Here is a 16,056-nt window from a genome sequence, read left to right on the forward strand (position 1 = left end):
GTCGGTTTCTGTCTGCTTCTAACCGTTGTGTCATTTTCATACGATTTTTTTTTACTCGTATCACAAGTAGCCTAGTAGTCATTGTGTCCCTCGGAATGGGGTTCTGTAGCTTGTATGAACTGATTTTTAAAAAGTTCTCAAACTGAATCTAACTGCCAATGACACCTACGTACAATATTGAGCAAATGATTATGCTACAGCATCAAAAAATATTTGTTATGTGAATATTCACTTCAGTTATTTAGCACAACTCACTAAATACTTGTTGGGTGGAGAAGCATGTACTCTAAAAATCGTCGACTACGTAGAGGTTGGTTGACATAAAACGTAGAAGATTCCACGAAGGAATGACTGCATGTTGTGGTGATTGCTGCTGAGCATTATATCCGAATGCAAAAGTAATAATGGAATTCCAAAACAAGCGATTTGGTCAAAAGATATACCAAGAGTCGCTGGAGATTTCATTGGCAGGATTTTCCGCTTCGGCTAAACAGCACTTGGACTTTGGTGGTATTTGATATGCATAGGAATCTGATCCTTCTGGCAAGGAGTGTTGTGAGTGAAATATGTACAGCAAATTGTACGAAATCAATTCCAGTCAACAGGACTGCTTTCTCTATTTTAATGTAAAACGTATTCCGTATGCTATTCTCTAAACGGGATCCGCCAAACCAGATTCATTCCTCTCAAGTGCCACTGTTAGCACGATCATGATGGAGATGGCTTGGGAAAGTTCTCATCAATTTCAACCAAAGCCCAAATGTTCTGTCCCACTTTATCCTGGATCATCTTAAACTTGGGCCATTTTCATTCTACGCAATATTCATCTCTTGAACGAATATAAGTTTTCTTGAATCATTGCTAAGAAAAATATTCCTAATTATTACTGCACGTTAGGCAGTAACCTCTGCAAAGAAATCGGTTAATTCTCTAACATTGGTACTACTTAATAGAGAATCACCTCTCGTATGGTTACGATTCAGCCAAAAAAGAATAATACAATGTAAATAGAATATTACATGTTGAATTTTCCGAGAATTTTCCTGACTTAATTCACATGATGCCAAATGGTGAAATGGGGAAAATAGTAGTACGAGGATCGATTGAGTCAGAATGCTATACATATGACCACCACAGGGAGGGACAAGAGGAGGGATGGCTGACTGCTACGCCTGACCCAGTTCGATTCGAGTTTTGTTCCAATGTACTGCAATGTACGTAAAGCTATTTATTTTGTCTTTTGTAGACGTGTTCATTAGTATGTATTGTCTTTGTTCCACTTGGGGTTTCTTATGCCTCTCTGTTTTTCTGTCCCCCTTCTCTGAAATACAGAGTCTGTTGTTGTTTTCTCAGCCGGAAGCATGAAACAATGTGTGGAGGAGCTCGCCAAGTTGTTTTCGAGTTGTACGTAATACCTGTCGACATTCAAACCTGGATCTAAACGCTACGTTGTATCGGTCGCTATATATGTATGATGCACTGTGTATCCCTTTCACACCAGTGGAAATAGCTATAACTCTACAACAAGTTGAGAAATGATGAGAAAATAAATTGAAAGTTCTAGACTTTTTTATTTCCTTTTTCGTGACTGGATTTTTTGATACACAAATAGGCACAAAGGTTTTTCTATTTTTTATGATTTTCGTTTCCTCCTGTTAAGTGATCTTTACTGGATATGCCACGTTGGACATATATCGCTAGAATCCAATTGGAAGGATCTGAAATTATTCTGAAATTATTTCAGATCTGGCGAAAGGCCTACGCACATGTGTGCAATGAAACATTTTCTTTCAATAAGTAAGTTACTAACACAATAATTTACTTAATAACATGAAAGGGTTAAACCATCGTACATATATATGTACACAATGTATGTTAGTATATGACCACTTTTAGGAAAATAAGTAGTACTGATGCATATGTACGCACTTATTGACTTATATAAGTACTAAAATGTAGTAATGCGGAGACTAAAACATTGGGAGACGAAAGGACGTAGGAACTGTGAGGTTCAAGAAAAGTATGCCAAAAACCAGTAGGATAATGGGAAATGGACGAGACCACAGACGACAGACACGACCCATGTTGTTCATTCGAGCTTTCCAATCAACCGTGAAATGAAATGAAAGACTGGGAGACAAAGGGCTAAAAATTCATCCTTTACATTGCTCCAAACTTTCTCTGACTATTTCAAACCACCTTCACCCGCAGCAGCTGTGTGTGTTGTTATGCTCTGCCGTTTCATCTTTCAAACGAGCGAAATAACAACGCTCAACCAGGCGCCAAATGTTATTTGAGGTTTTATTTTACTACTCGCACGACGGTTACTTTATTCTCGTACTACAACATACACTCTCATCCTTTATGAGTATATAAATCAACAAAGATTGACTGAGTTGGTTTATGAAATGTGGGCTCATTCTGTTTACAACGATAACTTTGCTAGGATTTGAATTTGAATCGATTTCATCGTTCGCCTTCCTCAAAAATTTACTTTTAAACAAAATAACATGAATGAGCTATAATGTTCCGAATGTTAATTATATATTTGTGTGTGGCACACAGGATTCTGCGTTTTATGTTCTGGTTTTGATTGAATAATACAATTCTACACCAATCACTTTAATCGGAGAGACGAATTATTGAATGATGGTTGGCTGCAGTGATGTCATTAGCAGAGAGAAACCAATTATTATTTAATGAAACCTACATTCATGGAAAACTCCATAATGACCGTGATCACCAACAAATCTCTTCTCCAATTGCGACTGGCCTTCATAAAGCCCTTTTCCTTCCTTCCCATATTTCCACGCTATGAGCTTTCACTCCGACCAACTGGCTGTTTCATGACATTGGAAGAGTACGAGACATTAGATATTTTCCGAGATGCATTTGAGCTGCTTGGGCTTATCGACTGATAGTTTGGCAGGAGTTGGTTCTTTCTTCTTGATGGAAAGGGATGGTGAATGGGGGTGGACAACGAATGAGAGAGGAAAGGTCTTTCACTTTGGTTTTCCTGTTTCAACAGTCCATGGGGAATCTCATTACGCTGCATTATAATGTGAGATTCATTGAATCGCAGTGGACTGGACGTAATGGCCACCATCCCAACTTTGACGATTTCCTTGAAAGATTGAAAGCAGTCAACTTGAGTGTGCTCATGATTACGTAAAATCCGGAAACTTTTGGACAACCAATTGTCCACGATTCGTTTCCAACATGTACCAAATACATGTTGCACTTCAATTCATGTCTGGAATTATTACATTGTGTATGACTTAATTTGAGCAGTATGCAAATATGCATATTTTTGCCTTTCCTCACCTAATCTCATGATAAGGTGTGAAATGTTACGAGGTTATTCGACATATGTAAACATATATAAATTTAGTTATAGGAAGGGGAACGGGATGAGCAAGTGGAAAATAGATGGATTCAAAAATTAGGATTTTAGTTTAGAGACTCTAACTTGAAGTATTAAATATCTATTTATGAATGACAAATAAATAAATATATGACAAATTTGGGCCATTTATTTGAGAGACAAATTTCTATTGCTTATCGTTGAGTATGAAATAGAAATGTAGTTGTTTCCAGGTGTGCTTGGTGTAAACACGAACAGGAAATACGCACTCCATATATTTTTCATCCACTGAATGGATTTCTTGATATTCATAATTCACAATATCTATTATTAATATAATCGACTCAATGATCTTACCACTAAATCTAACCTTTACGATATTTAGTTTATATGTATATAAATATCTTCAGGCATACTGTTGTGGGTTTGATTTGATATTTGACTGTGACTATGCATTATTCGCTCTGATGTGTTCAATTTCATTATCGAGAACGAGACAACTAGCACACACTCCACATATTATTTGTTGAAAAAGGAAATGGAAAATATTTGACGTCGAGATTATCGCAAACAGAAGAGCACACACAAAAACTCGTGGCTGGAAACCATTTATTTGCTCAGTACACACTACTAATTCTAAATTTGTATTGCAAAACAGTGTGCGAGGAAAAAAGAAATACGAGTACATATAAAATCTTTTCAGAAGGATTAACATTTAAGAGAAGGATTTTCTTAGATAAATTTTGCTACGAAACGAGATCATCTTGTTACTGCTTGAGGTGAAAGCTTTTCCATTTGCATTACAATTTTTCTCAATAAACTCGAGGAGGAATCTTCGTCTTTCACATCATTCACTTCTATCCACATACCATTTGGTAAGCAATCAATCATAGCAACACGGTTAAAACACCTTCAGCAATGAGTGTGCTATACATGTAAGATTTAACTTAATGTTAACAAATGCATATACCAATTTATCTTCTTATTTCTCCATTCCTTAATTTTTCTACCCAATTTAAATGCAAAGATTGCTGAGGCAAATATTCTCAAGTACAAATGCTCCATTAACATTTGAAAGATAAAAGTGGAACCTCTAAACACTTCCTTCGTGAAATTGTTCCTGTAGAAAATCTATGTACATATGTACAACGACTCAACAGAGATTTTGTAGACAAGTGGAAGTTTGGTCCTCATTTTGGAGAGAGAAACTGCGTGAGGTTGTTGTGAAGAAAGTTTGATAAAGCAGACCAACATATGTAATGGGGCGTAATATGTCCATAAATACGAGAGGTTCGCTCCTTCCTTAGTGCATAAAGAACACTTGTGGTTGGTTATCTGTTATCTGTCATAGTTTAGTATGCATATTTTCTAGCCCCCCAACTTTCTTGCGTGCTCTGTCATCATAATGCTGTGAAATCGTTCACTAAAGCATTAACGCATCGTCTCTTGCTCCAACTTTAACGCCGTTGAAAAAACATAATAGAAAATTGGCCAATATAATTATTATTTCTAATGCTTGGCACATGATAACTAAATGTTCAATAACTAATATAGTAAGAACACATTAGTGTGTAGGATGTACTATTAATGGAATATGCGGAGTAGGTTAAAGTGAGAAGAAGCCCCTCAATATAAGCTTATCAATCGTTGGTAGGCAAGGCACTGATATATGTACTTTCATTTTCGCTCTACTACGGTTTTTTATGATGGGGGGCGAGAAAGCGAGTAAAAAGGGCATGTCGTGCCGGAGGCTTTAAATTGGAAATGGAGCCTTTTGCCATATTGATGTTAAAAAAATAGAAAGCGACTCGTAGAAAACGTCAATATGGGAGGAGGAGGGTCTCATGGATGATCAATTTGAGGCTGCATTATTATTCAAGCCGTTGTAGTAGTCGGAAATATCATATCATTAGAATGCACTTGTGACAAAAGCGTATCTCGCTTTAAATCACTCTCCATCAGACAAACTTTCAATAAAAATCTGCAAATTCTGCAACTTTCAGCTTTGCGGAGGAGATGGATAAGAAAGCCAATAACTCTGCGGAGACCATATGAGACACATTGAGTTGACATGATGTCATATCATTAGATTCAGATTTGGTCGAATGTAAATGGGAAATGTGGCCGGCTTGATCTTGCATGTGGCTGATCCTGAGTTGACTCATCCTGTCGTCGACTTGGGCCTCAAGCCTCCTCGTTTTGGGTCAATATTATAAGCATCCCCGGAAGTCAAAGTGCGGATTTGACAATACATGGAGTATCAAATCATTTACCACTCACGAATATTACTATTACATTTGCTAATACGGCAAATTATTCAGTAAAAACCTATGTATTCGCTCTTATCCTAATCGTACTGACTGTATTTGTAAACTAGTCCCACCCCAGGGAAGAAATTAGTACTAATAGTATTTTAAGGTTTAATTTGTATGTGCGTTTTGGACTCTGGTGGACTATTGTTCTTGGTCAGCATCGTCTTTTGGGTAATCTAAATCCTAGTTACAGTGAAGTTATTGAAATATGGTGAAGTTTAAGCGTCATCAGTACATCATCTAAAACACCACGGCATATATACGATGACACATCATATCAAATCTCTACATGTGTCCACTGCCAACCCAAAAGTTAAACTACTTTTAACAAGAAGATCCGGTGTCAGAAAAATGAAAATTCCATCAGAGACCTAGCGAATAAACAAAGATTGCGTGTTCTATAAAATTGAATCCCTGGCTCCGGGTGGGTTCTTGGTGGTATTAGAGCTGAGATTGCATTAAATTTGTAAGTGCATTGTATCGGCAAAGAATAGAACCTTTGTCCGGTGAAAATTGGAACTTTTGAGCAAACAGTTGGCGACTTGGGGCGAATCCTAGAAAAGAGGAAAAAAGGCCTTACATTCCACGTATATAGGGATTTGACTTTGTACGATACATCCACAAATCGTAAGCGTTCTGGACAATGGGAGAAGAAAAAGAACCATTTCGCGAATCTGTGTCACTCGTTGATACAATGTGGTGTGGTGGGGGAACAAGTGCAATTCTTTTTTGGGATGAATTGTGGCCTTTCCTCTATCCACTCTCAAATAACTTTTCTTTGATATCTAAAAGAAAACTCTGTTAGAAATTTAAGTCTTCGCCATTTTCAGATTGTAAGAGATGACAAGCAAGATGGCACAATTTTATGGCGGCCAATGAATTCCTCAAACCGTAATGGAAAATGTTTTACGAAGTCTACTAAATATGACCAGACCAATATATCTAGCACAATATATGCTTATGCAACAAGCGTATAAAGTATATTGTCACACCGCACCATTTTTTCATTGGCGTTTACATACATTATGCAACGTACGATTGTGCCACATGTGAATTTATTTGACCTCCATTCATGGCGGCCAGGTATTTGATCGGATAATCAGTTCAGTGAGTAACACATTAATCTCTTCGAGCATTTTCAGTTCATATTAATTCGTACGTACTGGAATTTCGCTTAAGGATACAAAACTTAAGACCCAGATATTTTCACCAGTGTCGAGTCGAAGCCCATGTCACACTGCTTAGAAATGTTATCTAATGCATTATTACCTTCTGAGTATATTGTTTGTGTTCCAATGCGTGCTAAATTTAACTCTAATCTATAACGTGCAACTAAATAAGGTAATCGAGTTAAAAGTTTACGGTTCCACACAATCAAGTGTTGGCTACCTTCATACATCTGCGCAATGGGATTAAATTGTGTGATTTTTTGTGCACCCGACTTGATGTTGATTGTCAGTTACTGCCAGTTTGACGGACAGAGACAGCAAGAACAAGGGCAGGGGAAGAAATGGGTTGAAAGAACAAAGTATTTGCTCCATTTCTAAACGAATGAGAAAGTTAGCCTTCTTCCTTCATCCCATCTCTCAATTTTTTGCACAGCCAAGACAGAGAGAGAGACAGAGAAGCAAGTTTGGTATCCAGTGAGAGCCGGAAAACAGTGAAGGATGGGAGAAAGGGCGGCCAGGGTTGACGGGACGATGGTGGCTGAGAGTGAGAGAGAAAGCGCGTTGAGGTTGATGGGCAAAGCTGAGAAATCTTTTATGGCTCAGACTGAAAAGGGCCCACACCCGTCAAATCAGCCTCCTCCTCCTCCTCCTCCTCCTTTCATGAAATGAGTAATGGATTTTCTAATAAGCGTTTTATGGGCATCATATCAAATGTTCTACGAGCTCGTCTCATCTCCCGTCATGTCCAACTTATTTTCATCAAGTTACAAATGCCAAACAAATTGGCATCAACCAGGTCCGGGTTCAATTCTAACGTTGCTTTGTCTACGCAATTTTCAGAACAGCATGCATTTTTTTATTATTAAATTGTTAATAACCGCAGTCAGAACTTCAACTCGCCAGTCAAATTTCGAATACAATGTTTCCGAATATCGTCAATTCATTTTTTACATGCACATAAAGAGCTAGACTTTTTGAATGAATTAAAGCACTTCAAACTAAGGCAAATATCCTTAAACCCTGAAGTGGATCCTATTATGGTACTATTTAAAAGTACTAGAATATGTACGTTTGACGTTAACCAATAGACTTGACAAAATAGTACTCACGTTATACAGAGATTTCGTTCGTAGTTCAGATTTTACATATATTATCCTTCAGATAATGAGCAAATCACTTTGAGCAGAACTTTCAGACATTTCAGATGCAGAAATTCTAGTTCATGCATAGCGACTTTCGAATATGAGCAGGCTATTTATGCGGAACGTGTAATTTAGTCATTTCATTTATATTCCAAAGCATCGTTACATGATTTTGACACTTAATACGTGACACATTGCTTCCAGTTCAGAGAATTCAGGTGCCTACCTCGAGAGCAATGAGAGATTGATAGATTGACACAACTACTAAATAATAAGTTGATTTTAAGTGTACATTTACTACCCTTGAATGGGGTGATGTAAACTGATTGTAAATTACTTTGGATTTCAAAATAATCTTCAAAACTGCTTATGCAGGTAACAAGAAATTTATGATATTTTAGTGGTGACACTTTTAAGTAGATTCATACACAAAATATGTAGGTTTAGTTTTCATGCTAAAATTGAACGATAGAGTTTACATCATCGCGCAGGCCGATAGCTTATGGACGTTTCGTATTTGTATTTGCTCATGACCAATGTTCAAGAGACTATAAATGGTTTATGATCCAAGATTTATACTTAAATGACAGCCTGACAACTATAAAATATAAAAAGTATCCCACGACGTACATAAAGCTATAAGACAACGGTAAATTTGGAGCTTCCTTTTCCTTTCCCTGCTTTCTCATACGTAGATCACCAGTAGCAGAACCATGGCTGCTGGTCATAAAGTTGCGAGGAGGAATATGAGCGTATCACTTCCTACAATAAAGACTCCGCCATGACGTGACTTTATCCATCCTTGGTGTCAATCTGATTAAGTGTGCTGGAGCTGCTCGTCGTGTCTTCTTTTTTGTAGGAAAATCTTCTTCGTCGTGCTTTTGGTCCAAATAGCAAATGCAACCATATGTTTTAACAATGGCTCAGGGTGTAGACTACAGACTGTGGCTGCGTATAATACGTTATAAATTTAATGCTTATCTGATTCAAGTCTTATTGTGCGAAAGGAAGAAAGCGACTGGTTTCTAGAGGGCGGCTTCCTACAAAGAATACAAAACATACAAGAACCGTGTGTGGAACGACTAATGATAAAACTAATGAACAAGTTGGTATCATGTTATATATTACGTTACAGTTTAGCTGACGCTGACAGGGGTTATGATTTAGGTTGTCTTACTGGTCAGGGCAATCGGGTTATGTATTACTTAAGCTGAGAAATGCTAGACTATTCTTATTCGTAGTATGTATCTATGACTGGGCTTGTATATCTATTTATAAATATTATGTCGAGTTGCCCAATAACTGTGCCGATATCCAAAAAATTATAAAATAAGCATCTATATTATATGGTAAAGTTGATACATTAGTGTCATCCTCTTTTAAGTTGCGGTTGTTGGTAAATTCTGAACACTTTATATCACTCGCATAAACGTGAAGATTAGAGTGAGAGCCAAAGCAAACAGCCAGACGGTCATTTTTATGAGAAGACAATAAAAGCAATCAGAAAAGGACGAGTAAAGCAGAGGATATTCCTGTCTCAGCATTTTATTCCCCTTGAGCGTCCCCTCTTTTACGGGAAGAGGAAGTGGAGGAAGAAATGTCGAATATGTTTTCCTTCCAAGTTTTTTTGCTCTGCTAGAACAATTTGTTCAGTTGATTTCTAGCCAAACTTCAAATTGAAACATACTGTCATTTTTGCGAAAAGTTGGAATTTTCTTTTGACTTTTTGGACAAATATTGACCACTTGACAAGTCGCTCCTCTTTATGTCGGTATATCACAACATGATGTTGATGTTAATATTATATGGAATGGTCAGTCTTTGTCCACGTGGTGCATGTACACCAATGTTGTCCTTCAAATATTTATCAAAATGTATAGAACAACCAAAGGAATCCCTGATGAATATCAAACTCGGAAATTTCCAACAGCCGTATTTGTACTTGAGTCCCCCTGGCTTGATATCGACTGCATCAAAATAAAATTCCATCTCGCGTAGTAAGGAATTGATAATGAAGGTCGACACATTAAAAAGAAAATTGGTCACTTTCAGTATTTCAGGAAACTTTACTTTGTTATACGTGAGGACAGTAGAAAACTGGAGCTGTGTTTGCTTGCACGACTTGTGGAATATCATTTCATTATGACCTCTTTTTTCGTACTTGAGCACGTAAACAGTTGAGAATAGATTCAACATAGAGCGTCGCATCCTCTGTTTTCAGTCCATCATGATCACTATGTAGTGTTTGAACAGATTCCTTGGAATATTTCCGATAGCACTGCAGTCTTCTCTCGAACTGAGAATGGAATCGCATTCCAAATCGACAATTCTCCGCCCAATTCTTGTCCTTGTAAAATAAATGTAGCCCTTGGATCACCCACTTTGCAATGAAAAAGTAGTAAAGGAGTTCGAGGCTATATACAGTTTCTGAATAGAAAGTAGTCGATCAAGAAGCTTAGCCATGAGAGTGTTTTCTCAAGCAGGGTACATATTTAGATACATTTTTGCCACTCTTGATTTCGAAATGAAGAGTACAAATGATAGCAAGACCTTTTGAACGTGCATACTTTCCTAACTTTGGATATTCTATAAGGGAAAGTTATTTTGTTGAAGCTTGAACATCTCCATAAGTCATAATTATCAAGGAAGATGACAAATTACTAAATCTGTATCGGTCTATTAATTGCTTAGCCTTCTCAAAGATTTACATTTCTCTTTTACCTTTATAAAGATATGGTCTCACATCTTTCTGCTGTGACAATTACGACCATTGCATTTGGATGTACTGACTTTCACGAACAAACTACACATTACCAAAAACTATGTATTTTTTCTACGTGTTTTCAAATTGTATTTAACCTTAACGTCATTGTGAGTCTCATTGTCATAACGGGGGACCAGTTTTTGTCATAAAAAATGTACACCAAAACGGAAAATAAGGTAAATAAGCCATAATGCATCATGTGTAAAGCTTAAGCCATCTCATACCTGGAATATGGCCAATTTTAGGTTGAAAGAGGCCTTAATAATTGTATGATTTGTGTGCTGTAACAGTGAGATAGAGCTCTGCCAAAAAATATATCTTACAGGTAAATTCATTTTCTTTCTTTTTTACATTAACAAAATGCAGATGTGTTCATTCATGTGACATCTCAACGCTCTGTATTTACCAACAGCAACCGGAGGGACGCCATGTTTTCGGCCTAAAATTTACTGACCGTGAGTATAATCATACGCAGAAGGGGAAAATCGTTCGTTTCATAAAAAATATTAGAAATCTGATCACGTATCATTTGTCGGACTTTCTTTCTTTGAGGTTGGTAATCAACCACGGGGTTAGTTGCAACAATAACCACTTTTTTCGAGCCCAAGCCTGTCTTCAATTGTTGAAATGGTTCTCGTATGCGTATAACAACGTGCTCATCTGAACGGGTTGAACAGAAATGAAGTGTGTAATATATGACTTTATCAGTTACGGCGTACGACCAACACACCCCAGCTTCTAAAAATTCTTATGCTCATCTCATCTTCTTCCTGGTGTTCTTTTTCAGCTCGAGTGATTTTCAACGGGACTTTTGCCGGATGCTGGACCAGTAGTGCCAGCTACGAGACTCGACAGCAATAACATGGGTCGAGATTGACAGACAGCACCAATATGTACAAAATATACCATAACCACTGCTTTCTTTTAAGCACGGATGAATTGTTGTTCACATTGATCTGAGAGACCTCCGCTTCATCCAACTAAACTGCACAAAGTTTCTTTTTGAACAAAAAGGAAAGGACTCTCACAGACTCAGTGAACTGGGAACAGACAGTAAGGAATTGAATTTTCTGAAGGATGAGGAGGCGAATGACTGAATAGCACAGGCAGTGGGAGAAATTTATATCTAGAGGTGTAATAGCCCAACATTCCACTCACGTTGCAGAACCCACAGAAAGATTTTGATATCGGAGAATCTATCTTCAAATTACAGAATCGTAAATTCTCCAAGGGACGAATTCTTCTGATGTGTCCGGTCTATGGTGACTAAATATACTCGTACTTATCTCGTATGTATATACTATACATATAATATGTATACTTGAGGTGTATAACATGTTACATGTTGTTAAGATTAGTAGGTTTTAGTTTGTTAAAATTTAACAATGGATTTGTAAACGAATCAAATAAGATAAGCAAACTATAATGTAGTTATTAAATTTTAGGTAATATTTAATAATTAATGTTACCAATGCGCTTATGTTTGAAATTTCAAATTTCATTAGTGTTGTATGCAATTTTGAGGCATTTTTTGGAAGTTTGGAAGGTAAACCAAGTAAATTTTCCTTCAGGGAAATTATGTAACTTCTCAAAATGCACAATAAAACATTCTAAATCAACGTTATCAAAGTGCAAATGTCAAACGAAAATAAAATATTTAGAGTTGGTTTAAACAGCACTACTAGCTTGCGTTGTGACCGACGGTAGCTTTTTCCCAGAAGCGAAATAGTCACCCTCTTTCATGTTCAAATTGTGCATGTTTCTTCAAGTTTCGTTAACCAATTTGGTGTTGGTCGTCACAACCAGTAAGATCTTATTCCTACCTAAAACTTTCTTCACAATGTAAAGTATGATCTGGTATATGTACTTATTTTGTTAATGTGCGTGAGAGAGAAGGTTAATTTTTTCTATCCAACCAAAAATTGTGGTGTACCTAGATAATTAAAAAATATGCTGCATTTGCAAGTAGATCGTCACAGAAGATCCAAACATTCCTCGGCAATAATGTTGCCGGAAATTATAATACGTTATATCTTAATACATGTCAAAACATACTAACAAAATGCGGTTCTTCCTTCACCAAGTTGATTGAAGGGTTAAAGCAGCTGGCCAAACTCACGAGTTTATTTTTGTTGGTTCAAAGATGTTTTTGTTTGAGATGCTGAGGCTAAGCCTTTACTTAAACACCGAGTTTGAAGTTTCTTACAATGTTGATGTTAGTTATTCACATGGGCCTGCAGTGCTCTTTGATCTCAAATTACCTCCTAACTCGGAGAAACTAAAGGAGAGACTACTGGCCTTGCTTGGCAATGCCAATAATTTGAAAATAAACAAGGTGATGAAAGAGAAGGACGCTAACTTAATTTGATTTTTTGCGTAATCCAACCAGTTACCCGAGTTCCGTCTGAATCGTTGCGGATAATAAAAATGGGCGTGGCGCCTGCCACAGAACAAAGCTTCTTGAATGAGATCTCCCCTTCTCCGTTCGTCACTTTCTCTCACATCAAAACTCCGGCACTACTATGTCCTTAGTATATTTTATTATCATGCTGGTAATCAACTTGGATCATTTCCTTTTGATTGCGACAAGAGACTTTGCAGAGGCGGGGATAGTATAAAAGCAAGGACATTGCTTTCCTCGTTCGATTTTTTTTGCCCGGCGAATGTCCACTTCTTGGCTTGCCGACAGTTTTAAGATCGATTATGTCTTTGGAGATCGAATCTACTGGCATAGCCAAATCATCAAGTTTTCCAGTGCTGGCACACAACCGCCGGACTTACCAGCTTTGACTGACAGGTGGACATTTTATCGTCGGATAGTATCAAAATGAAAAATCAAGTTAGACTAAAAAAAGAAAGCGAATTTTAAGATTCAGCACTTTTCGGATCGGAATAAATCTTTTATTTTTAGCTGAATAAAGGTAGATTAAGGCTGATTTTGACAGAGCGGTCGACTGTATAGAAATCCACAAGACTGATCTTCCCACCTTCCAGTGACTCCATTAACGAGGAGACAGTTTTGTGCAACGCCTCCATCTGGCTGACCCTGTAACCATTTTGCGCCACCCCGAGGAACTGGTTTCCCACTGGCAAGCCACCGAAAATGTCCTTCTTTCATTAGGTCGGTTGCAGCTACCCAAAGGTGCTGCTTGTCTATGTGATAAATAAATCAGAACAAATAGATGCTGCTCGTAAAATTCGCAGAAATTTGAGTAGGCTGAAGAATCTTACAAGAGCACTGTTGGAGGTACTTTGATATCACCTCAAATTCGTCATTATTGCTCAAAACGGCCAAACTCATTCCCAAGCTGTGGCAGTATTCAAGAGATTCAAACCAGTTCATCTAACACACCAGTAATCCAATTAAGTTAGTTATTAGCTAATTGAAGTAATTTCTTAACGTTTGGTAGCACAACAAGTTGACCTCTTTATTTCCCATGTAGAAACTCTTCATTCCAAAGGAACCAGCAACTTGAATGCAGGGACTGGAAGGGGCTGCATTTCCATAACCTACATACATTCATACATAAAACAGCAGCAAAAATAGTAGTTCAGTTCTACAGATATACAAGTAGTGTAACCAATTTCAGGCGTCAATTATTTCGTACGGACGAGAAACCCAACTGATTTGGTTCATGCATATGTACGAGTAAGTACTTGTGTGTGTACGTATATTTGTGTGTGATGTGTGGATGAAGGAAAAACATACCAAGTAGAAGAAGGGTAATTAGAAATGAGACGGTGACATGAACAACGATGCGTTCAATCATGCTGGAAACCTTGTTCCAGTTTCAACAGTCCAAAATTAATTGCACTATTAACGCTTTATAAATGAAGTGTTTACTCCGGAGAAACTGTGCAAGGCGGCCTCCACCGTCGTGTCAGCTTAAAGGATTCATCGGTTCACTCAGAAAGTCAGTCTGCAATCTGCAGATGTCAAATAAAGTTACCACAGCACATTCAAAGACGAAATTACAGAAGAAACTAAACCATTCCTCTACAGTTTTGTACAACTTTTCGCCCAATTAGATCTCCAATTTGTCAGGTCTGGCCTAGACAGCAGAATATACGTATACCATTAAGGCGTACAGAACATGGGAAGAGTCAAAGGATGTGGGAAGAGTCCTACGCCACAGTAAAACGAGCTCAAATCAACCGACCGAGAACCAGCTCGGTAAGTTGGTTTACTTTCCAGGCTATAATTAGTTTTCAAAACTAACCTAAACAAACCGAATTTATCTTCATGAGCATGTGGTAAACAGAAGCAATCAATCAACTGGTCCTTTGAGTAAAACGGTCATCTTCTCCGCCGCTTTTACTACGTATCATCTACCACTCCACTCTCTAAATGAGTCTGTAAACCAGTCAGCTCAATCTTTAAAAATGCGATGGCTTTTATTCCCCATTTTTTTAGAGGACGAGAGACCTTCATTCATGGCAGAGACATTTATAATGTCCAAATAATGTGTGGAACTTGCACAGTTTGTTTCACAGATGAACTTGACTTATGCAACCTATAACCCCCAAAGTTTGTTTGTTATTTGGTTAATGTGCATCAAAATCATCATAAGTAAATCCTCCCACCAGTGACATTGCAGGGACATGTACAAGATTGCCTTTCCTCAGTACTCCAAATTAAATTTATGTCAGCTCTGGTCGTCCTCCTCCCTCTGCAGCAAAGTGTGCTTGCTTCAGGAAAGAGAAAGTTATCGTACTTACCGATGCTTACGGGGAAATACTTTGACGCAAACTTTAGCATAACTTTAACTTAATCACAGGAACGAACTTTGACTTTGCTGAGATAACAATTCGAGTTTCATTATTTTTTGTGGTTACATCTACTAAAAGTTTCAAATTCCACTCCCATTTCCATTCCCCTCTACGAAAAGGAGAGAAAGTGGATGGCAAGTAAACTGTGTATCTCGAACAAGGAAAAGTCTCTGTGTAGTGAGGGCGAGTCCCGCAAACCTTTTGTCTTCCTTTATTACGGCTCTACAAAGAAATTCATGCTGATCATTATTCTCTAAACTTTTACTTTTATTAGTAAAGAGCAAAGTAAATAAAGCATAAAGCATAAGGAGCTTTCCGACGGCGGGGGGACGGTTAAGACTTTTGGGTTGGCTAAGCCGATTACAGCGATTAACCAGAAACCTCAGGGAACCCTTCTCGAGGATTTATTTTATGATGCAGCGCAACGATTAATTCATTTATCATTGATTTTAAAACGTATGTCATAAGAGAAAGTTGCGCAATCACCAAGGTTCTAGAACATTATCTTATCTTATATATGTACCTATTTCACATT

At 37.6% G+C, this 16,056-nt stretch overlaps 1 protein-coding gene across 1 annotated transcript; it reads right to left on the reverse strand.

The window, feature by feature from the left end:
- Positions 1–13,620: 13,620 nt before the first annotated feature.
- LOC110841869 (CD209 antigen) lies at positions 13,621–14,880 on the reverse strand. Its single transcript, XM_022087568.2, has 4 exons — positions 14,461–14,880; positions 14,176–14,261; positions 13,983–14,094; positions 13,621–13,904 (listed from the first exon to the last, which is right to left on the reverse strand). The coding sequence occupies exons 1-4, from the start codon at positions 14,519–14,521 to the stop codon at positions 13,678–13,680; spliced, it is 486 nt and encodes a 161-aa protein (XP_021943260.1). The 5' UTR covers positions 14,522–14,880; the 3' UTR covers positions 13,621–13,677.
- Between the last annotated feature and the right edge of the window lie 1,176 nt (positions 14,881–16,056).

Source organism: Folsomia candida, unplaced genomic scaffold (genome assembly GCF_002217175.1).
Source record: "Folsomia candida strain VU population unplaced genomic scaffold, ASM221717v1 Fcan01_Sc001, whole genome shotgun sequence".
Taxonomy (NCBI): domain Eukaryota; kingdom Metazoa; phylum Arthropoda; class Collembola; order Entomobryomorpha; family Isotomidae; genus Folsomia; species Folsomia candida.

Excerpts from the sequence above, each read along its gene's own strand:
- LOC110841869 (XM_022087568.2), bottom strand. The coding sequence starts at position 14,521 with ATGATTGAACGCATCGTTGTTCATGTCACCGTCTCATTTCTAATTACC. Across the intron at positions 14,262-14,460 it reads AATTACCCTTCTTCTACTTG|GTTATGGAAATGCAGCCCCT; the intron begins GTATGTTTTTCC and ends GAATGTATGTAG. Across the intron at positions 13,905-13,982 it reads GTACCTCCAACAGTGCTCTT|ACAAGCAGCACCTTTGGGTA; the intron begins GTAAGATTCTTC and ends TTTATCACATAG.